The sequence below is a fragment of the Odocoileus virginianus genome, chromosome 17 (genome assembly GCF_023699985.2).
Source record: "Odocoileus virginianus isolate 20LAN1187 ecotype Illinois chromosome 17, Ovbor_1.2, whole genome shotgun sequence".
Classification (NCBI taxonomy): domain Eukaryota; kingdom Metazoa; phylum Chordata; class Mammalia; order Artiodactyla; family Cervidae; genus Odocoileus; species Odocoileus virginianus.
Genome location: NC_069690.1, coordinates 23,983,146 through 24,007,221, shown reverse-complemented (window position 1 = coordinate 24,007,221; position 24,076 = coordinate 23,983,146). Strand labels below are relative to the sequence as shown.

Sequence of the window (24,076 nt, the reverse complement as noted above, 5' to 3'; positions counted from 1 at the left end):
GAAACTGGGTTTGACCTCAGGCTTACTGAAGGTTCAAATGTCCCTATGCTGTTCATGCATTCATTCAGCAAAAACTTAAATGGAAAGCACTGTGGCAGAAATTTGGGGAGGGCACAGATTACATGAAAACAACCCTGGTTGTGGGGAGAGGGGTACACGTGTAAAACTGGAATCCCTGGCCTGGCCATCTTTATATACATATAATGTATATATATATTTCTTCCTAACTAAGCAAAAGAGGTAAAAAACATTCTCGGTTAAAACACATTTCTCAGTCTTGAGGTTTCCTATCTATAAAATGGGAGGTAATGTCTTCACAAATTTCTAGAAGATTAAATGAGCTAATAGAGGAGGAGTATGATGAAGGCAGGAAGGCATATGCCACCTAAACAGAACAACTACCATAAAATGCTACAGAGAACAAGGCTGTTTCGGAGAAATATTCCAGGCTGAATTTGTATAGGTTCAACCCTGACTTCCCAATGACCTCCCTTGAGAGTTTGTTTGAAAAGGAATAAAGACTTGATCTTAATCCATGATTTATGAGTAACAGGTGATTATGTTACAGAAGCCGATGGAGAAGCCATCAAATTGGAGTAACCACATTAAGCATATTCAGACTAGGAGGTGGTCTTCTAGCCAGTTTGCCACTGGTAGGGCCTGAAGTTAAATTTTAGATAGAAGCTTAAGAATATAATGTACTTTCAAGCCAGCTGACTCCCAAAGCTATTTAGAAAGTACTCACCCAAAGATACCTTTCAATATCAAGTGATATATTATGTATCAATATTTACCAGGAAGTCTTCATCTTAACCCCTCAAATTTCATACTTCCAAATCAGAAGCAGAAAAAAACTGTATTTTAAAATAGCCTGCCCAATGAAGACCACAGTATCAAATCAGAAAGGCTCTTACTAAACCTGGACAAGAATGCCCTGTCCTTAGTAACAATACTAAAATTTGTTTTTTGTTTAAAAAAAAAAAAAAAAAAAAAGCAAAAAAACAACCTGGAGCCAAGCTATGTCAGCTTAGACAGCTGGGCTCAAGGGCTCTGGCATTCAAATGCCCAAGAACTCAAATCCTGGCTCCACCGTTTACCAGCCTGTGTGACCTTGGACAATGTCAGATTAATACAAATGGGCCAAAAGAAAGGAGTGATTTCATACTTGCTGTGGTCTTGCTGGTGCCAGAGTATCTTTCTTCCTAGACGGTGGCACGTTCTCAGTCACAAGCTTCTTTCTCCCTGCTTTTATTTTTGCCAGGGCTAATGCCTCTTCTTTGAAGCCTGCATTTTGGTCGAGGATAGATGGAACATCTTCCTGAAGGATATCCACCTCTAATCCATCAAGCTCATTTTCCAGCCTCTGGGTCACTGGAAGCTCTGTGTCCGGTTGATACTTATCTACATGGAGATTTCAGAAGGAGAAGAGGAAGGAAATGCTATTCAAATCAAGTGAGAATGATTATCCAGAGGCAGATAAGCTCACAACCCCCTGTTAAAAACTGAAGTGTCTTGCTGTCAAGAGTTGCTTCTGATCCTATGACTCCTACTGCAGTTCCTACTGCAGAAACCTAAGTACCATGGCTGACTCCTAAATCTCACCTCCCACATTTACTTACTCACCCAGTCCCTCAAATCCTAATTCTATCAGTAAAATACCTCTTGCCCTTTTCTTCCCTCCTGCCACTCCCTAAGGTCAGGCTTGCGATATCTTGTGACTGTAACAACAGCATCTTCTAACAGACCCCTACTTTACCTTCAATCACACCTTCTCCTGACTACCATAACTATGTTTTTAATGTAACTATTTAAGTATCACTTCTCAAAACCTTCGATAGCTCCAAATTTAATACAGAATAAAGTCTGAACTCCATACAGGACATACAACCTGCAATGGGAAAGTAAAACTGTATTTGAAGATGAAATATTTTGTATACAGAAACAATGCAAAGAGAATCTACAGATAGGCAATTACAACTAAGAATAGAGTTCAGCAATGTTTCTGGATAGAAGAAGAAAAATAAACAAAATTCATTCTCATTTGCACATACCAAAATAACTAATTAGAGAAAATATAAGAGAAAAAGTACCCCATTAACAATAGCAACTAAACTATAAGGCACTAAGGAAGAAATCTTAGGAAAGATGTATAAGACTTTTACCAAACAAAAAAGCTCAAAGGTATTTTTGAAGGACAAGAAAGAAAGTCTGGATCAATTATTTTCATGAATGAAAAAAATACTGTAAAGCGTCAATTCTCCCCGTAGTGATCCTCAATTTCAAATGCAAGTTCAATTAAAATCTCAACAGATTTCTTTTTTGTGGATATAAAATTTTAATGCTAAAATTCTTATGAAGTGTAAAATCCCAAGACAGCCCAAATAATTCCGAAGAACAACGAAGTGAGGAGTAGGGCAGGGGCGGGAGTCTTATTTTCCCAGTGATAGTGTTTGTGATAAAGCTGTAATAATTAAGGCAGTGTGGGAGTGATGCAGGAACAGGCAGAAACCAATGAGGCAGGACGGCTATGACAAAGGCTGTATGACAAATCAGCGAGCATGAACTGGATCGCTCAATAAACAATGCTGAAATTACTAGTATCCACAGGTAACTAAAGAAAAATCTAAGTGTTCAGTGTGAGAATGCTCACCTTCACACTGAACACTTACATTCTAAATGTAAAGAAGACCTAAATGTGAAAGGAAAACTTTAAAGCTTTTAGAAGAAAATATGAGAATATGATTATGACATCAGGCCAGAAAATGCTTTCTTAAAGCCAAATATAATGTTAACATATGTAAACTTAATTACACTAAACCGCACCTTGCTTTTGACAAAGACACCAAAAAAGTCACAGGCAAGCCAGAGTCTGTAAAGTATATAATTAACATAGGCTCAACATCCAGAATATATAAAGAACAACTATGAATCCATAAGAAAACAAACAACGCAATAGGGAAACAGGCAAAGGACAGAAAGTGGCAGAGAGAAAATCTAAATTGTCAATAAAAACATGAAAAGATGAGCACCAGCAATCAGAAAAATCGATATTAAAGTAGTGAGGTTGGGAGTAAAAGTTTTAATGTGACAATACCAAGTAAAAAAAGAAGATGCAGAAAACAAGTGCTCTCACAGCTATTAATGCAGGAGAGAACTGGTGCAGCTACCAGAAGATTCGCCCACACTGTCGCCCAGAAGTTTCACTCCTAGGAACATACTCAGCATTGAGGGACCCTCATGCATACATAGGAAGACATGAACACAGACTTCATCAATGATTATAATAGCAAAAAATCAGACACAACCCAAAGGCCCATCAGTTTTTCTACATTTAGACTACTTTTAACAGCAGTAGGCTAAAGGCCAGATTCCCCTTGCATCACTTTTTTAATCTGGTACTTTTCAAGGCCATGGAGGTTACACAGTAAGGATACATAAACTGAAAGGAAAGAATGCTTAGAACAAATCCTAGTCTAAAATTTAATTATTAACCCTCAGGTTTACATATAGCAAGGTAACTCTGACCTCTAGGTCCCAATGCCTTTCCAGTAATGATCTGTACAAATCAACTGCAAATGTAATACAAGCTCCAGGGGCAGTTGAGTTTGAGGACATTGCTGGTGGTGGGGTGGGACTGTCCTTACATCTGACGAGTTGTACTAATGCAATCCACCACTGCAAGAACATTCCAGCAGCTGCTAAAGAAATGTACCAGTTACAGAAATCACAAGACCAAATCAGGCTCACACATTTATTTCAACTGAAAATGGCAAAGATGTGATTTCCCACCTAACTGGCTCCTTATCACTTCTAGGGGTGGGAGGTCAGAATGGAGGAATTAGGTAGAGCGACATCTAAAACAGAAACAGACACTGCAACCTTCCGAAATCCGGTTCATAAAGACAAGGAAAAATAAACAAATAAAAACAAGAGGACCACCACAACCTTCGCCATAAGCAACTGTACCAAATTTGCCAAGTGGCTAAGCATAATCACACTTCAATTTGTAATGATGATAACAACAATGATTTTATTATCATCTCTTACATCTGTACATTTCTTCAGTTTCTAACATCATTCACATTCACATTTGAGGCTCACCGTGACACAGAGCAGGCAGGGCAATGATCAATTTTTCAAATGAGGAAATGACAGTTAAGTGTTTTACTCAAGGTCAAGGACAGCAAGCAGCAGAGTCACATCTTCTGACTCCCAGTCCAGGGTGAGGCCCATTCATTCTGCCCTGTCAGGAACTGCAGCACTGTTCCAGACAACTGAAGCTTACGTACCTCTGGATGAAATACCTAATTTGCTACTTTAAACAACTCAGTCAGTTATAGGATAAGGACCACCAGCATACCTGAGAGAGATTGCAGGTTTGATTCCAGGCCACCATAATAAAGCAAATATCATGATAAAGTGAGTCACACAAGTGTTTTGGTTTCCCAGCACATACAAAAGCTATGCTTATATAGTATGTAGTCTAGTAAGTGTGCAATAGTGCTATGTCTTGAAAAAATGTACACACCTTAATTAAAAAATACTTTATCACTAAAAACTGCTAACACCATCACCTGACAACCCAGGGTTGCCACAAACCTTCAACTTGTAAAAACCACAGTATCTGCAAAGCGCAATAAAGTGAAGCACAATAACGTAAGGTATGCCTGGATTATCCCCATTCACAGATAGAAAAATGGAGGTTTGGAGAGATGAAATCATCCACCCAGGATCACAAACAGGCAGAGCTGGGACTAGAAGGAGGTCTTTTTGTTCCCCGTTTTCCCCACAGTGGTCTGTTTTCCTGCTTTCCCTCACTGGTGCCTGTGGTGAGTTTTATTTTTTTATTTTATTTATTTTTTTTTTTTGTGGTGAGTTTTAAATGAACAGGTTTCCCAACTTTTCTCTCTGAAGCTGGTCCCCACCTGTTAGTGCACTACACAGTTAAGGGTCCCTCTCATCTTTTAACTCATTGGGGAAACACATCTCTGTGGGCAGGCCTGGAAAGTTCTCTACATTTCCTCCAGAGCATCGTAAACGAGCCCCTAACATCCAGAACTGAAGTTACCATGATCTGTTGCTCAAAGGCCTTTTCTTCTTCTAACATACCCTCTTCACAGCTGGTTATTTAAGCGCCTAATTACTGCTGGGTCCTGGGCTTCCAGAGAGGATACAGCATGCAATAAGCATCACACCCATACTGAGTGGAAGGCGGCCTCTGGGTAGAAGGAAGGTGGCAGCATTGGTTCTACCTGCCTACCAATGAAGGGAACAGAATGCCACGTTACAGCAAGTAAACATCTAACAGTGACTGAGGAGGGTAGGTTTTGTTACATTCACGATACAGGCAGGGCATTACACTATGGAGGTGCCACAGAATTAGTGACAAACTGAGAAACTGAACTGATTCATAACTTCAGATCAGTAGAGGAAACAAAATGGAACAAGAACTCGATTAACACAGTAAATTACAACAAAGAAAAAAAAGTGGCAGATCAAAAATAAAAAGGGAAAAAGAAGTCCAAATGTGCCATTAATCTCAGTAAATGTCAGGAGGTTAAATATAGAACTCTACAACAGAGTTAAAAACACAGACAATGAAGTATTCACAACAGACATTCTTAAAAACAGCAAAGACAGACTGTACATAAAGGGATGTGAAATGTTATTCTAGGTAAATGCCAAATAAGTTGGGTAGATGAAACAATATTTATATCAAACAAAAGAGAACCCAAAGCAAATGACATTAAAAAGACAAATATTTAATAATAATATATAAAATCCACCAAAAAAGATTTATCAGTAAGGAACGCTTATGTATCTAATAGCATGACTTCAAAATGTACTAAACAAAAATGAATACAAATACAATGAGAAATTTTAAGTTTCAAAGACTTTAACATACCTTTGTGTCAGTCATCTAAAGATCAAGTAAATAAAACCAGAACACTATAGGAAAAATAAATAATAAAAGAGATAAAGATTGGAAAGGAGGACATAAACCAATGGTTATATTCATAGATGACATGACTATACACACTGCAAAACACAAATAATCTGCAGATAAATTACAGAAATAAATTAGCAAGGATGCTAGATACAAGATCAACGCATAAAATCAACTGTGTGTATACCCATAATATACGCTAGAAATTAAATTTTTAAAAAGACATCCTTTACAAGAGCTCTGGAAATAGCAATACCAAGGAATAATTCTAACTAAAGACGAACACACACACACACATTTTAAGTTACTAAGAGTATTTAAAGACAACTTAAATGAATAAAGGGACATACACCCTGCCTGTGGATTGGGGAATATAATTTTGTAAAGATAACAATTCCCCACCAAAATTTCAAGAGGTTGTTTGCTGGGAGTGTTGAGAGACAGAGATCAGGGAAGCAACAAATTCTGATCCTAAAATTTCTATGGAAATAGTGAGGGTCAAGATTAGCCAAGACATTCTGGAAGAAGAACTGGTGACAAAAGCTGACTTAGAATAATCAAGATAATATACACTAGACTAAGAACCTACAATTAGATCAATGGAAGAGAACAGAGGACCCAGGAAGTGACCCCTACACATGTGGACACTTAACTTATGACAAAAATGACATCACCACTGTGGGAAAAAGGATAATATTTTCAACAAAGAGTGTTATCTCAAGTAGATATCCACCTGGAGGAAAATGAACCTTTTCTAGAAAATAAATAGGAAAATGTTTCCTTAACTATGGCAAAGGGAAAAGCTTTTTTTTTTTTTTTCTATTAAGTAGTTCTTTATTCTTTTCCCTGACCAGGGCGTTACTGTTGTTTAGTCACTGTCATGTCTGACTCTTTGTTGCCCCGTGGACTGTAGCCTGCCAGGCTCCTCCGTCCACGGGATTTCCTAGGCAAGAATACTGGAGTGAGCTGCTATTTCCTTTTCCAGGAAAAGCCTCTTAAACAAGATCCAAAAACAATCTTAAAAAAAAAAACCTATATAGGAAAAGATCGCTACATTGGAATTCAGTGAAATTAAGAATTTTGTCCATCAAAAGACACTACAGCAACATTTAAAAGCAAGCCACATCTTATTTCTAAGAGAATATTTATAACACAGGTAATTGGGAAAGGGCCCATATGCAGCAAACTCCTACAAAGAACTCGACACATCAATAAAGAAAAGAGAAAGGAAAAAAAGAACAGAAAATAAGAGAGAGGGAGGCAGAGGGAGGACTTTGAAAGAGACTTGAACTGGCACTTCACAAAAGACATGTAAATGGCCAATAAATATATGGAAAAGTATTCACCATAAATCATCCAGAAAGTGTAAACTAAAACCACAATGACAGCCTTACACACCAACCAGGTGGCTAAAATTTTTTAAACTAATAACAAGGATATATAGCAACTATTCTCATAGATGGCTGGTTGGAATAAAAAAGATAAAACTACTTTGAAAAAAATCCTTATTACAGTTGAACAAATACATACCCTGACGACCTAACAATAATACTCCTGGGAATAAACCCAACAGAAATAAAGACACACATGTACTAAGAGACAGACATAAAAACAAACAATCACAGTAGTTCTCCTTATAACCACTCCAAACTGGAAAAACCCAGTGACTGTACAATCCACTCCAATTTATAAAAGGAAAACTCTTGCTGCTTAGTTGCTCTGCTGTGTTCAACTCTTGGCAACCCTTTGGGATTTTTCAGGCAAGAATACTGGAGTGGGTTGCCATTTCCTTCCCTAGGGGATCTTCCCAAACCAGGGATCAAACCCATATCTCCTGTGTCTCCTGCATTGCAGGCAGGCTCTTTACCCAATGAGCCATTGTATATTCTACTTCAACTAAAACAAGGGAAACCAGCTTATTGGATTTGTCCATACATTGATATAATGGCACATTAAAAATTTCAATATTAAAACTTTAAAACTACTTTAAAGTACTATCAGTATAGATGTGTCAGTTTAACTATGAAGAAAAAAAAGAAGACAAGAAAATCTCTCAGCAAAACAGGAACAGAAGAAATTTCCTTAACTTCATATGCAGATTTGCCAAAACTAAAGAGTCAGCATCATATGTCAAAATGCATTCCCTTTATGCTAGGAAAGGGGGGGCCTGCAAAAGTTAAGCATCTGAAGATAAAATATTTATGATATATGTAAAACCAGGAAAGGATGAAGATCCAAAATACATAAAGAACTTCCGAAGCAAAGACAGGACCCAGGAGGGAGATAGCAAAGGATATGAACAGACAATCACAGAAGAGGAAGAAATAAACAAGGCCAAGGAACATGTGAAAGAAAAATCTTCCTCACAAGGAATCAGGGAAATATAATATAAAACAGTAAGAAATTCAATAACATTTTCCACCAAGAGACTGGAATTTTTTCCATTTCATTATATAAAGTACTTGGTAAGGATATGGGGAAATATATACTGACGGTCAGTGCTAGTTGAAAACATAACTGTACACCCATTTTTAAGGGCAAGTTGGCAGTGTCTGTTTTAAATGGGCAAACCATATAAGCTTGCAATTCTACTTACTGGAATAACAAAAATTTATTTATTACCTATGTAAAAAAAAATCCATACATATCAACCAAGTATGTGTTTGTGTGTATATGTATACATAGCTATCATTAAAATGTAAATAAACAAACTTAGAAGAGAAAGTAGGGTTCTATCTGCCAGCTCTGTAGGAATTTACTTTGGTCAGCCCAAATGCAGAAAAGGGAATTTTACTTTCTTCACCCTCCCTCCTCTATGGAAATACTCCAGCCTCCAGCCTAAAGTAGCATCTTGGTTGCTGTTCACTTATCCTAGTTCAAGTGCACTTATTGTTGACCAGGCTTATAAATCCTGACTTTTCCCTCAATGTGGCAACTGTTACAGCCCAGACAATGTCAAGGAATAAAGTATCTTGCAGTAAACACTTTAGGATACATACCAGCAAGGAGCTTCTTTGCCACTGAAGGTTGTCTTGTTTCCTGTGAAAATATCTCCTTTGCTACAAAGGGCTTCCTCTCATTCTTTGGGGATGTGTTTCGCCATCTCTCTAAGGCCCTTTGGCTACCAACGGGAAATCTGCTCCGAATTTCACTGAAACATTTCTTTGCCTTTTTTGGAGACAGTTTCTTTTCCAGGAGAGATTCTAAAGCCTGCCATGAAACAGTCAATCATTCTCTTAGTTTGTCTCACAAAAGTCTGACTGTTGATCACAAAATGGAAAATGGGGACCCTGGAAAAATGTGTTATTAAATGGCCATCTCTAATTGTTAACTGAACCATCACTTACTTTTAAAACTTGGTTATTTAGGACATCTAGTTAATAAAAGGAATTCTGAATGTTCTTTTACATGTTTAGCTCATGAAAACCAATGATCAAAAAGTAAAGAATATCACTACTATTAAAGGTATTCAAATTCTAAAATTAAGGATCCCTGTTTAAAAACTAACCACAGTCTTCAGAATATAACCCAATATAATTTACTTCATTACTTCTCAGTGAAAACCTCATAAACTCAAATAATCTTTTAAGTGGGCACACAAACTAAAACACACATCTTCATAAACTAAAGGAAACTTAGCATGTTCATGGCTCTGATCGCTCACCCACCACAATGGGGGAGACCTGTCCCTGCCAGCCCCCTTTCCTGGAGAGGCATGTGCTCTAACAAGCACCCACTCACTCTCACCAGGCAGCAAGGGCCCAGTCTCCCATGGTCAGTACGTGTTAACAAAGACTGAACGCAGCCAGGGACGTTTAGTTTGGATGACAGCGAGGAATAACAACATAAACTGTGGGACAGTGTGGTACACATCAACAAGAATAAATTTCTCATACTATTGAATATTTTCAAATGTAGGGGAGATAAAGGGTATGTTTAAGAAACATTATATTAAGGCACTCATGCCCAAAATTTGGGATAGAAACTGTATCTCTTGAGATCCTGGAGAATGATCTCTGGAGAATGATCAAGCTATGTTCTTTAAACAAAACTGTTTGGCCTATAAATGTTTTTAATGGATAAGTTTAAAAAACACCACATAACTTGATATGCTACCTAAAGGACTCCCTTTGACCGTGACATTCCTGATAGTGATTCCACATACATAAATGTAACAATGTAAATCACAAATACATTTGCTGGGTAATGACAAAGGTGGAAGGGGTCCTAAAGATCACCAAGGGCTAGTTAATGTAGCAATGGTCTGTCACGTGGTCTAGAATTCTTCCCACTACAGCATGCTTCCCTATAGCTAACAGCTTATTATTATGTATCTCACACTAATATAAAGGCTTTTTTAAAAATCTGTGATGAAAATGTGTGGGACAGTGGAAATAACAGTGGCACGGGAGTTTGAAGACAGATGTTTGATTACCAGCCTTCAAGAGAAGTGTCTGTGTCGTCTCTGAGCTTTGCTTTTTTTTAATATGTAAAACAGTAATAAAATCAACTGCAAATCAAACAGCAATACAGTAAGGATGAATGGCAGCATTCTCTAAACTTCAGGGAACTGTCAAGATTTAAGGACAGACGGTTTTTGCTGTCTTCATCACCAATAAAAACTAAGAACACTATCCATTCCTGACTAGTACACACCGGTTGGGATTTCCAGAAGTCTCTAGCCATAGCACAGACTTTAGGCTTGCTTCCATACATTTTTGGGCTTCTTTTCAATAATCTAGATTGCACACTGATATGCTAACCTCACTACTAAACAGTGCTTTACTGTTTTCCTTTTATATGCTAATACATTCAATAGCATGGTCATGGAATGGAATATTCTGCTTAATTAATGGCCTGATTACAAGCTGTTTTATGTTCTAGACTTAAGACACCATGTCTCAAAGAAGTAAGATACAATATTGACTAGACTGTAAAAACAATGAAATTAAAATGAAGTGCTCCTTCTGCTCTCTGCAAAGCTTGAATTTACTAGGTACCAGGAGTCTTGTGTTCTCCATGAACCTCAATGAAATCAGGCAGTGGTGAACATAACCTCCCCGCTTATAAATAATGCACTTTAAATACAAATCGTGGTCAATTTCATACCTCGATCTGTTGCAGGATATTTATCACCACATCAGGGACAGAAGACTCGGCCTCCAGCTTGGCAGAACAGAGAGAGAGCTGGCGGATAAGACTGCCCAGCTCCTTGCACCAAGTAGGAATGGGGTACTCCCCTCCGGCAGTGAACTGAGCAACAAACGTCTGTAAGGCCCGAATTGCTCCTCGATGGGCAGCAGCCAGCCTGGACACTGCCCATGACTGGCAGTAAATGAGATGCAAGAGTTACTTCAATACTCAGAACATCTAAATGTTAACCCAACCCTTAACAAACATTTACAGTCAATCTTCTATGTAAGAACGACTTCCACTGAGAAAACTTTTTCATAGTAAAGGGAACTATAAAGTTTAAAGGTTTCCTAATGACAAAGTGTTTTCACTCTCATGCTCAATTTCATATACCAGCTGCAACAACAAACAATCTATTTTCAGAACCTGTTTCTTGGAAGGTGACCCTCAAAGTTAGGACATTTAAGACGCTCACTCCCTAACAAGTTTCTACAAGTGTTGATGATAAATATTGGTGGAGAGAACCCACACGTAATATCATCAAAGCACTGGAAATGTAGTTTATAAATAATAATAATTAAGCATAATTAAATTTCATCATACCTTCTTAGTGTGTTTAATCTTATGTGGACTCAATTTATCCAATTCTTCCTGGATTTCTTTAACCTGGTTCATAAAGGGGGGGAAAAAAATGAAAATCTTTGTACCTTTCCACTGCTCTTTTTTGTAGAAAAGGATGCGTCTTATCTTGTCCAAATATAACCATTATTGATTCAAGTTACTTGAAAATGAGAACAGACTCCTCATTCAAGCAACCCCACAACAGCTACTGGTTTCCAGTTTGAGATGGTGACTACAGCACAGGTTTCCCTTCCATCCCTTGATTCCCACTCTAAGAGGAATTTAACATAAAGGAGGTGACTCTGGAAAGGTAGGAGGCCACATCAGGAAGTTTTCAGTGCCATGCTGCCAAAGAATTCAGCTTTTGGACTTCCCTGATGGTCCAGAGGTTAAGAATCCACCTGCTGATGCAGGGTTCGATCCCTGATCCTGGAAGATCCCACATGCTGTGGGGCAACAAAGCCCACGCACCACAACTACTGAACCTGTGCTCCAAGAGTCCAGGAGCTGCAACTACTGAAGCCCACGCACGCTAGAGCCCAGGCTCTGCAACACGAGAAGCCATGGCACTAAGAAGCCTGTGCGCTGTGACTAGAGTAGGCCCGGCTCACCACATAGAGAAGCCTGTGTGCAGCAACGAAGGTCCAGCATGACCAAAAAGAAAATAATTAATCAATCATAAAGAAAGAAGTCAGCTTTCACCCTCTTAGTTACAGAGAGCCAATCACACCTTTCAAGCAGAGCTCTGACAGGCTAAGATTCGTGTTTCAGAACAATCCCTATGACAGCAGTGTAGAGTAAGGACCAAAATAGAAGCCAACAAGAATAATAACAAAATCTCACTCAGGCATTATCTTTAAATCAAAGAGCCCAGTTTGGGGTTCAAGCAAGAAAGCTAACATGTGACCTAAGTGACCAGAAATAAGTTCAATGCTTACTAACAAGTAAGACATTAAAATTGAAAGAGTGAAGTTGATTTTGCAACCCCATGGACTATCATATCCGACTCTGCAACCCCATGGACTGTAGCCTGCCAGGCTCCTCTGTCCATAGGATTTTCCAGGCAAGAATATTGGAATGGATTGCCATTTCCTTCTCCAATTAAAGTTGAAACAAACATTTTTAAAAATCTACCCATAATGTAAATAATATAAATGCCTATTCATCAGCCACTACATGTATCCTAGACAGAGAAGATTGGCATGCTGCAGTCCACGGGGTCGCAGAGTCAGACACGACTGAGCAACTGAACAATGACAAAACGTATCCTGAGTGACATTTAACATATTCTTCATTCTTTACTACTTAGTAAAAACAACCAAACTATCTACCATGTGGTGATGGTGGTTTAGTCATTAAGTTGTGTCTGACTCTTGCGACCCCATGGACTGTAGCCTGCTAGGCTCCTCTGTCCATGGGATTTTCCAGGCAAGAATACTATAGTGGATTGCCATTTCCTTCTCCAGGGGATCTTCCCAACCCAGGGATCAAACCCAGGTCTACCACACTGCAAGCAGATTCTTTACCAGTTGAGCCACCAGGAAAGCCCATCTACTATTTTCTAAGTTTCTAATATACAATAAACATGCAATGGATGGGAAACTAACAAAGTCCCTTTCCTCTAAGACTACAAGCTGCATTACTGGGGACCAAGGATTTCAGGGTAACCAATCCACTTAAACGTGTCCATAAAAATATGTGCTGTATAAGCACTTTTTTCTTGGGGAAAAGGACACATAGCTTTCAGTAGATCCTCAAGCGTCTGTGACCCTCAAAAGCAGAAAAAAATGAACAAAACAGTATTTAAAGAGTTTGGCTGTATACACACAGACAAGAAAGACGGAGGGCGGAAAGAGGAAGAACTGTTTGTCCACACATACAGGAAACTTAGACGCACAAACACATCAGAACCCATGTAGGATAGGCCGGCGCTGCTATTTCTGGCACAAACGGAAAGCACGCATTCCCTGGGCAGCCCGCCCCACTCTCGTCCCCATGCCTCCGCACCTGTTGCTGGAGGACATAGAGGGTACGGGCAGAGCGGACCGCCTGCTCCTGTCTCCTGACCCGGATCCTCCGCTCCTCATCAGGGTCCAAAGCTTCTTCCATGCGATCTGAAAGTATTTCCCCCCCAAAGTGGATTATAAACCATATATAAAAGCTGATTAAAAACTTCAATGGCTCACAGAGATAACGAGGTTAAAGATCTGTAGTTTTACTAAGAAAAAAACATAAGGCTGTCATAACAAAAAATTTGTTTTCATCAGCCAAGAAACTAGCAACAAGCAAGGGGCCTGTGTACTTGATTCCGAGATGGAAGAGGCAGGAAGGTGTTAATCAAATCCGAATGCCCCGGACAGCCTCGCCCCCTGTTATGCAGTTATTATTTTTAAGCTATTTATATTGAACCCAAATCTATAATGCTTTCCATTTAAACAAATGTCCTATTTTTATATATAGCAAGATTTCTTTTACACTTTCTTATCCTGAACCCAGAAGAGGAAACCATTCTCTAACATATTAAGATAGCAAGGGCTAAAATTATTTGCTAAAGCCTTCGTCTTATTTGTCAGAAAACAGACCCTCGTACACACTGCTGCTCCATATTTTCAAACAATTAGCTCAAAGAAATTGTTTCTGGAAGACTATCTGAGCAGCCCTGCTCTAAGGCTCCTATACGAGGCCCCATCAGTAGGGTGGCATGCCTCGTGGCTTTGCTTCCCCCCACCTCACCCCAGGGGCATGGTTTCTACCACACTGTTCCATGGGGTCATGCTACAGACCACCACTGAGCAAAGTTAGGAGAAATGAGCCAAGACATTTCTGTTATTGTGATGTAGGAATGTTTTTGACTTGTTCATATTACACAACATATTCTCTATGAAGACCTACCAGAGAAATCTTCCAACCTCTATATCTGGCATAATTTTCTGCTTGTGTAATTTTTTGTTCCTTTGTAAATTCTGTAATTGATCACATTTTCCTCTTTAGCAGACGCTGTGGAAGCTTAGAAACAAATCTTTTGCCCATTCCTAATAAGTCTTACTTTGTGCTTTCCTTGTTTTTTTCCCATGCCAAAATACCCTCATTTACATATTTTTGTTCTATTTTGTTCAATCTGTTTCTGTACCATACCTTAAATTCATTATGTAACATGCATATGCATACATTACTTGACTTTAAAATGCAAAAGATCATCATAGACTCTACTATCCTGGCACAGTAGCTCCTTTTGATGCCAACTCCCTGTGCCTTGCAGTCTGAAAGCTAGGCTTGACTCCCCTACTTCTCAGCTATGATAACCCCAAATTTTCCATGTGCAACCAATCCTCTACTTTCCAGGAAAATGCAAGGGCGTAGAGAACGCTGAAAGATTGTAGAAAACAGTATGAGAGGATTATATACCTTCCTTTCTACCCTGCGGTCAGATGTCTCATACATACATCTGTAGCTCCCTATCACTGCGGCGTACTCATCTAAACATTGCCCAACTTAGAACTGTTTTTATCTAGAATATACATGTTTTATATAATGTTCTTTTCTGAACAGATTAAAAATAACTTTTCCAGAAGGACTTCTGGATACAGAAGCAAAACATTATAGGATAATTTGCACTCAGGCTCCAGAAGACAGCAGGTAGTGTGATTACTAGGTGGGACCCTCAGTCATTCAACTTACCTAGCACAGCCTAAGGAAAAGGGGCTGTTCCAGGTGCCTCTGCTGGAAAGAGACACCAGGGCAAAGTCTTCAGGAAAAAAGGCACTGGTCAAACTCAAAATTCACCTGTCTTGCCATGAATGCTTATTCTAGTGACAGAAGGACAGAAAGGGAAGTGATGAGGGGCAGGGGTCCTAAAGAATGTATTTGGCCTCTATCCTCTTGGAGCATTTTTTTCGAAGTCAAGAGTCCAATTTGTCTCACCTCTTTTAGCTACTGCTTCAATTTTACGGATGCAACTGCTCAATTCTTTCTGGAGTCGCTGAACTTCCAGCAGGCACTTGTGTTCACATAGGCTTTTGTGGTCATCTATCGTGGAGTGTGGCTGAAGGCCTGGGTCACGCGTGGGTGGAGAATTTGGCACAGGAAGACCCGACTGTCCTGGATGAGATGTGTACAGGTATACCTTGGCGCCTGAGCTGGAAATCTCTACTTTGGATGGCTGGTGGCTGCCATGACAGGCATCCCGACTCCCTGATTCCTCTCTTTCGACCCCAAGGTCAGACGTTTTATACTGAGAGTGTCCACAGTTCCGAAAGACACGGGGTTGACTTCTGAGGTGATGCTCTTTTCTATGTTCTTCAAATTGCCTTCGTTTTACATCTCTTTTGGCCAGATGAACCGCATAGCTAAGTCTCTCTTCTGATATAACAGAAAATGAAACAGAGCTGCTCAGGCCGGGACCATCTCTAAAACCTAAATCTCTACAGTGGTAAGACTCGTTGTATGAGTGCTTCAGTTTCTCAATTTTAATTCCATGTGGGCAAGAGTATTGGGTTGCCAAGTTGCTTGAATGTGCAGGAACATTCCTATTAAACTGCAGCTGGTTCTTTAAAAAATAAATAAATAAAAGCAAGCACACATTAGAAAAATACCATACTGCACAGCTGACATATGTCTACAATTAAGTTTCTAACATTTCATCCACACTATTATTAGCGCTTATGAGGTATTTATTTTCCTGTTGCACTCAAAGAATTGGCCACTCTCACACCCTTGAATTGATCACATACCCCTGGTTCTATCCTACAGTCATCTGCTGCTGCTGCTAAGTCGCTTCAATCGTGTCCGACTCTGTGTGACCCCATGGACTGCAGCCCACCAGGCTCCTCTGTCCACAGGATTCTCCAGGCAAGAATACCGGAGTAGGTTGCCATTTCCTACTCCAGCAGATCTTCCCCACCCAGGGATCAAACTTGCACTTCCTGCACCTACACCACCCTTCAAAAGAGGAGAAAGTTCATGAGAAAGTACAAATGCACCTGATCATCTGTGCGAAAAGAAACACAGGGAAGAAAAATCAAAGATCCCAACCCGGGGATCGAACCCATGTCTCTTCTGTCTCCTGCATTGACAGGCGGGTTCTTTACCACTGGTGGCACCTGGAAAGCTCTTACATATCACTGAGTCCCCTGTATTATCCTTCTGGTTACTAGCAGCATACTATGATCCTCCTCACAAAGTCAACCCAGAAAGCTTCAAGCAAAACCAGTAAGTTCCTCAACTCCCCAGTGGCGGACTTCTGCCCTGAGTCAAAATGTCAGGTTCCAGTAAGTGACTAACACAGTTCATCACGAGTGTTCCTGAAAACTGTTCCACAGACGTACCACCCAGAAACTAAGCCAGTGACAATACTTCTTCATGTCTTCCTGAGACTTTTTATCTAGCAGTTGGACCACATCTTTTATCCTGCACCTAAGTGCATCTTGCTCTAAATAGTCCACTTACCCCTTTTCATGCAGGTTTAAGCTTTTGTAGGTTATTATCATGATAGATGGGGCTTCCCTGGTGGCTCAGTGGTAAAGAATCCACCTGCCACTGCAGGAGATGCAGGTTCAGTCCTTGGGTCAGGAAGATCCCCTGCAAAAGGAAAAGGCAACCTACTCCACTATTCTTGCCTGGGAAATCCATGCAGAGGAGCCTGGCAGACTATAGTCCATGGGGTCGCAAAAGAGTCAGACACAGCTTAGCAACTAAAAAACATCATCATCATCATAGACACAGGTTTTGTTTTTCACTTAATAAACACAGGCATGCTTCCATCTTCCCACAAGTTTTATTACTTTTCATAGTTACATTTTTCAAAATCCAATAAATGGCCTTTTCATGCTTATCCTAACTATAATCTTATTATTAAAGACTGAGATTGTTCCAGGTTTTCCAATAACAGAAACATTAGTTCAATTAATAGTCCCATGCATTTATCTTGTTTTCTCTTTGCAAATTATTTCCCAAGGATAAATTATCTGTTCTGGGATTACTATGTCAAAAGGAGCAAATCGTCTGTGGCTTTGGACCTGTCCATGTCTGTGGCAGGTCATCAGCCTTGGAAGATTCTGCCGGCAAGCTCGGCAAGGCCTGTACAAAGATGTCTTGTTTGTGCAGATAGCCTCCCCAACTCTCACAGTGCACATGATAATGTGTGTTTATATAATCATGTACATGAAGAGTCAGTTTAAAATAAACCCAGTGCAAGAAAACTGAAGGAAAAAATTTTAGGGAAAAGAAACAGAGATTATGAGAGAGAGGGGAAAAAAAAGTTACCATCTGGAAAGTGCACAGAATGAGGAACAGTACTTGGCCTTACTAGAGAAATCTTTCCCCCCAGAGTAAAAAAGGACCTAAAATACCTAGGGGATTTGATATACGTACTAAAGTAAATAAATAAAGAGTGAATTCCTATTTAACCTGGGTGTAGAGAAAGGCTTTCCAACTATAACTCAAAATCCACATGCAATAAAAGTGATAAATTTTATTACTTCAAGTAAAAATTTTAAAAACAACTTGTTTTTTATGGTTAAAAAAGAACACCATCTGGAAAGAACTGGAAAAGTATCTGCAAATACACAGGGCTCCCATATATAAAGAAATCTTAAAAATTGAGGTGAAAAAAAGATGAAAACTCAGTAGAAAATGGTAAAAACACATGAACAATTAACATCAACAAAGAAAGATAGAAATATGACCCTTAAATGCATGAAATGTTGGTCAGGCTCATAAAAATACTAATTAAAAATACACTGAGATGGCAACAGAGCAGCAAAGCTAACAGACACAACAACGCAAGCTGCTGGCAAGGCTGTGGGAAGACAGGCCTGCTCACAGGGTCCTGGTGGGAGTACAGGTCCCAGGGACAGGACTCTGGCAACAACGAACAAAACCACACATGCATTTGCCTTCTGACCTAGCAGTCTCACTTCCAGAAATATATTCTGAAGATATACCCCCAACAATACATGTGCACAGGGTATACATGTGTTGTCTGCAACTGCAAAGCACTGAAATTGACCTAAATGCTCATGTAAAAGCATGTCTCAGTCTCCGGTACACCCACGCAGAGGAGTACCATGAAGATGTAAAGAAGAATGAGGAAGATGTGCAAGAACCCACATGTAGGGATTTCTCAGGTCTGCTGGTCAGTGCAAAGAACACGTGCAAAAAAGAGTATCTGTAATACGTGTGTGCACGTGTGCTCAGTCATTTCCAACTGTTTGCAACCCCATGGACTGCAGCCCATCAGGCTCCTTTGTCCATGGGACTCTCCAGGTAAGAACACTGGAGTGGGTTGCAATTTCCTTCTCCAGGGGATCTTCCTGACCCACGGATCAAACCCACGCCTCCTGTGCCTCCTGTATTGGCAGGTTATTCCACCCTTCAAAAAGAGGGGAGAGATAGTTCATGAGAAAGGACACATGCAGCTGATCACTTGTGCAAAAAGAAACATAGGAAAGAAAAATCAAATAGTAATAAGATAAGGTATCTACAGGGTATGGGGAGGAATTGGGTGGAAAGGACAGAGGGAATGGTTGGGGGGGTGGAGGGTGGTAATATTTCACTGAATGTTCTTTTCTGCATAAATTTATTTGGAATCACGTTAATGTTTCACATACACTGCAGAGAAAGGAAGAGAAGAGAGAGGGAAAGGGGAAAGAGATAATAAACAAAATTCAGAAGGATGAAGGAAAACATTAAAAATGAGAACTAACAGAAACCAATGAAGCAAACTGAAGTTCAAAAGACTAACATAACCACACTAAAAAGTAAGGGTTTAAAAAAATTAAATCAACCCAATCAACTTTTGAACATAGCATTTGGACTATCTGCCCTTAGGCTAAAGACAACAAGTTCTCTAAACAAATACTGAACTCTAATCTGCAGTGTTCTTTTTCTTTGCAGAGGCATGGGTTGCAATTTTCAAACACTTTTGTACATTCTAGGATTAAGCAAATGAGTACACACACTGTGGGTAACTGGAAACAGGTTTTACTCTTGAATATGGGAGTTACAGATGGGAAGTGTTGGACTGGATTGGAGATACCTATGTGTACTCAGAGGGTTTTAATATAGACAGATAGGCAGGCAGACAGACACAGAGAAAGGAGGGAAAGAAGGGAGTAAGAAAGAGGAGAGGGGAAGGAAGGAGGAGGGGATGCAGATGTGAGTGCAAAGCTGCATATGAATTGTGTTCGGGCATACGAATGTACACAGCTATTTCCCATCTCTGTCCTCAGGGACAGCATAGGACAAAACACGGACATCCAAGAACCAAAGAGCATGTCCAGCACCTAGACAGTGACTTCTAAAACCCGTTCACCACCAAAGGGATGAGGCTGCTTTCAAGAATGGCTGGGAAGGGGCAAAATACGCTGAGCCTGGCATATCTTTTTATACCAAAAAGTGGTCAAAGATGGATGGCAATGTGAAAAGGACACTGGAATCAACTTGAAGTGACTCTCACTTTACTGAGCAAATCAGAGACCATTTGAATATCATATTGAATTAAGTAAAATGCTAAAAGTATCCTCTGATATAAATAAATCACCACTTGTCAACTGTCATAACAAAAACTGATTCAGGCAAAAGTCATCAATGAATGCTAAAAGCAAATGAAGTCTCGGAAGTAAAAGGATATTAACATGGTCTCAAAGACAGAAACTTCCAATTACAAAAGGTAAAAGAATAACTTTACAATGAAAAACTTGGTAGACACCACCTTCATTAAACAATAAAAGTGAACATGGTCAGTAATGGGAATAAATTGACCTATGTACCTCCTGATGTGATGCACTGAGAAGAACTCAGCATCACTTCAGTGGTTTTCCCACTATGGGTGCACAACCTGAACGTAACTATGAGAAAATTCCAGACAAACCCAAATTGAGAGGAAATCCTCAAGTAACAGGTCTCCATTTTTCAAAAATGTCAATGTCATGAAATACAGACTCAGAAATCATTCAGATTAAAGGAAACTAAAGAAACGTAACAAAACTCATGCTTTTGGATTTTCTTTCACTATTAAGGACATTATTGAAACAACTAACAAAATCTCAGTGAGGTCTGTAGATGACACAATAGCATCATTTTAATGCTAATTTCCTGATTTTGATCACTATACCATGATCATACAAGCACAAGTACTTAGGGGCAAAAGGATATCATGTCCTTAACTTAATCAGTTCAGAAAACAATTGCATGTGTTTGTGTGTGTGTGCAGAAAACAACTGTGTGTGTGCGCATGCCCATGCGCGCGTGTGTATATGAAGCGAGACAGAGAAAAGAAAAAGGAAGGAGGGAGGGAGAAAGGGAGAGGGGACATGTAATAAAAAGTTAACATCTGGGAAATCTGGGAGAAGAGTATCCAGGAACACTGTGTACCATTCTTGCAACTTCTCTGTCAATCTGAAATTAAGTCAAAATTTTATCTGACATATTACTACACCCCCACCAAAATAGTTACAACTAAAAAACATCACCAAATGCTGGCAAAGATGTGGAGCAGCTGGAGCTCTCATTCATTACTGGTAGGAACATAAAATGATACAGATTGCTTTGGGAAAGTCTGTTGCTTTGTTAAAACTAAACATACACCTACTCTATGAGCCAGTCATTTTACTCCCAGGTATTTACCCAAGAGAAATGAAAACATGTTTGCAAAAAGATTTGTATAAGAATGTAGCAGCTTCACTCACAATGGCTTAAACTAGAAATAACCCAGGTGTCCAGGACCCAGTATGTAAAAAGTAACTACTGATACATGCAACAAGGTGGATCAATCTCAGAAACATTGTACCCAGTGAAAGAAGCCTCACACCAAAGCTACATAGTATATGATTCTGTGTACATGAAGTTCTAGAACACAGAAACTAATCTGTGGTGAAAAAAAAACAGAATAGTGGTTGCCTGTGAAGGGTAGGCAGCAGGACTGACTAGGAAGGAGCACAAGAGAACATTCTGGAGTAATGGAAATGATCAGTATCTGAGATATGATTTATACGTGTGTGTGTGTGTGTGTGTGTGTGTGTGTGTGTGTGTGTGTACACACTGGTCAAAACTTAGCAAATATGACAAGATGTATACATTTCAATGTAGTTGTTGAAGATGCAAAATATACCTCAAAAGAAAACAGTATACAAAGAAAGAATTCTAGTGTATGATATGCATGCACAAGTACTTAGGGTACTCACACCTGCAATTTCTTTTGCTATGCATCCAAAAGTAAGATGGATTGATGAATGGATTCTAGAGGCATGGACTAAACGACAGATATATTCACTGTAAAATGCAGCTTGCTGTATGTGTGAGGATTTTCATTAATACAAAAAAGACATTTAGAGGACAAGTGGGTGAAGCTGAAAGAAGACATTATTAGAGAATATGAGGGAATTTTTTTTTTCCATTTTCTTAGGCGTGATAATGCTTAAATCTAAAAGGTGATTTAAAACGTGTTCATTGTCCTTTTCTCTTTCTCTGAAATGTTTCGTAACAACAAAAATCGGAAGAGAAAAACAAAACGAAACTACCTGGGTCTGAAGTTTCCTGGGGTCACTCCTCCCATCGAGTTGCACATCAGATGCTAGATGAACACAGGCTGAGGCTGGTCTGCCTGGTCCCATGGTGTCAGACAGTGTAGACGGATAGTGAAAGCTCAGTCATTGGCCAACAGTTTTCCTCTAAAATCATTGCCTAACATAAGAGAAAGTACTTTTAGACCAACCTTTTCAAAGTGAAAGCACTGTGTTTTACTTATGTAAAACACTTATGTAAAACACAATGCTATGCTCATGTAAGAATATTCTAGTAGTCCATAGCAACCTCACACTGCAGAGAGAAAGCTTAAAGACAGGTATATGATGGTTTCTTTCATATACTAAAGCAACTACACTGTTGAAAAGTCTACCTTCCACGAGAATAGGGTACACACTAGCCTAATGACCTGGGCTTTCCTCATGGCTCAGTGGTAGAGAATCTGCCTTCCAATGCAGAAGATGCAGGTTCAATTCCTGGGTTGAGAAGATCCGATGGAGAAGGAAATGGCAACCTACTCTGGTATTCTTGCCTGGGAAATCCCACGAACAGAGGGACCTGGCAGCCTACAATCCATAGGGTCGCAGAGTCCCAGACATGACTGAGTAACTAAACAATGACAATTAGCCTAATGACTACTTCTTGAGTCCTTTTCCTCCCAAATTTCACATCTCAAGGGTCACCATTAAGATGTTATTCCAAAAACAGAGCTCTTCTATGGTAAACACTTTCCATCAGGAAGTTTTATGGATATAGTCTACGTTAATAAATTCTAACTACCAATCAAAAAGCAGTACACTTCACTCTTCTAGATAGCTCAAAAGATTCTAACTCTGAATGACTCTGCCAGGAACTAGCAGAATGGCCTCTGTACATCTTCAGATTCACCCTAACCCCCACCACCCTACAGCTGTCTAAAGATAGGCAAGTGTTTTATAAACCACATGCGAGGGCCTCTCCCTATTCTGAATGCCTCCTTATAGACACCACGCCTCCTGTACTCACCCATTTGCTTGTGTTGTTATTTATCTATTTCACAGGTATTTGTCTCATCTTCCCAGCTAGACAAGGTTCCTTGAGGGGAAGGGCCTTGTCATGTGCTTCTCTGAGATTTTCCCCAACACAGTGTTTTGAGCACGGTAGACAATTCAACTCAACATTTGTCGAATTAAGCAGATTTTCCATAAGTTGACCAGCATTAAATGTATGGGGAGAGCTTGTCTTCTTAAATAATTCAATAGGAATTCAACTGGGAAACTCAGGATTTCCCTAAACTTTTGAATAAAGCCAAGGATTGTAGACTGGATTTGCTTAAAGACTGATACACGGTAGGAATATAAAGATTCCTTGTTTCTAAGGCTGTAGAGATACGCTCAAAAGCGAAGATAGGAGGAGGAACACGAGTGAGGCCATCCCAACTGGCCTGATGTCATCATGGTTCGGGGGCTGGAGCCGCAGGAGGAAGGAGCCTGCAGAGTCGAGCTCTCAGCAACTGGGACTTTTACAAGGTCAGTACTCCCTGGCTGGATACCGAAGGCCTATGGGTCCATTCTCCAACAGGAAAAAACTAGATGATCCCACAGTTCCAGAATACCTCAAGTGATGCTACACACACACACAAACACATACACACAAAGTCCAGGGACACCGGCCCCAAATCTTTCCCCAACACAAAGTTCCCAAAAGGAGAGGACATCGCTCTCCTTGCAACCTGTCCCTTTCCCATTGCACCAGGAAATCTCCCGATATGCTATCCCACATGCGGTGAGGTGTCTCCACAAAGCCTCTCTTCTCCACCCCAAGATATCCCTACACCACAGGACAAATCTCTCCCCAACCTGTTCCCTCCCCAAG

General features: G+C 39.8%; 1 protein-coding gene across 3 annotated transcripts in view; it reads right to left on the bottom strand.

Moving 5' to 3' along the window:
• KIAA0753 (KIAA0753 ortholog) overlaps positions 1-24,076 on the bottom strand; it is a 56,742-nt gene that overhangs the window by 28,877 nt on the left and 3,789 nt on the right. The window contains exons 2-9 of one of the 3 annotated variants that reach the window (XM_020882850.2): positions 23,228-23,760; positions 22,219-22,381; positions 15,623-16,247; positions 13,709-13,815; positions 11,684-11,746; positions 11,057-11,272; positions 8,947-9,157; positions 1,166-1,401 (exon numbers count right to left, since the gene is read on the bottom strand). In XM_020882850.2, coding sequence (XP_020738509.2) covers positions 1,166-1,401; positions 8,947-9,157; positions 11,057-11,272; positions 11,684-11,746; positions 13,709-13,815; positions 15,623-16,247; positions 22,219-22,311 — 1,551 coding nt within the window. In that variant the 5' untranslated portion in view covers positions 22,312-22,381; positions 23,228-23,760. Of the gene's footprint in view, positions 1-1,165; positions 1,402-8,946; positions 9,158-11,056; positions 11,273-11,683; positions 11,747-13,708; positions 13,816-15,622; positions 16,248-22,218; positions 22,382-23,227; positions 24,073-24,076 lie in introns of those variants that run through there. The other 2 variants (XM_070478912.1, XM_020882851.2) reach the window with 2 other exon arrangements.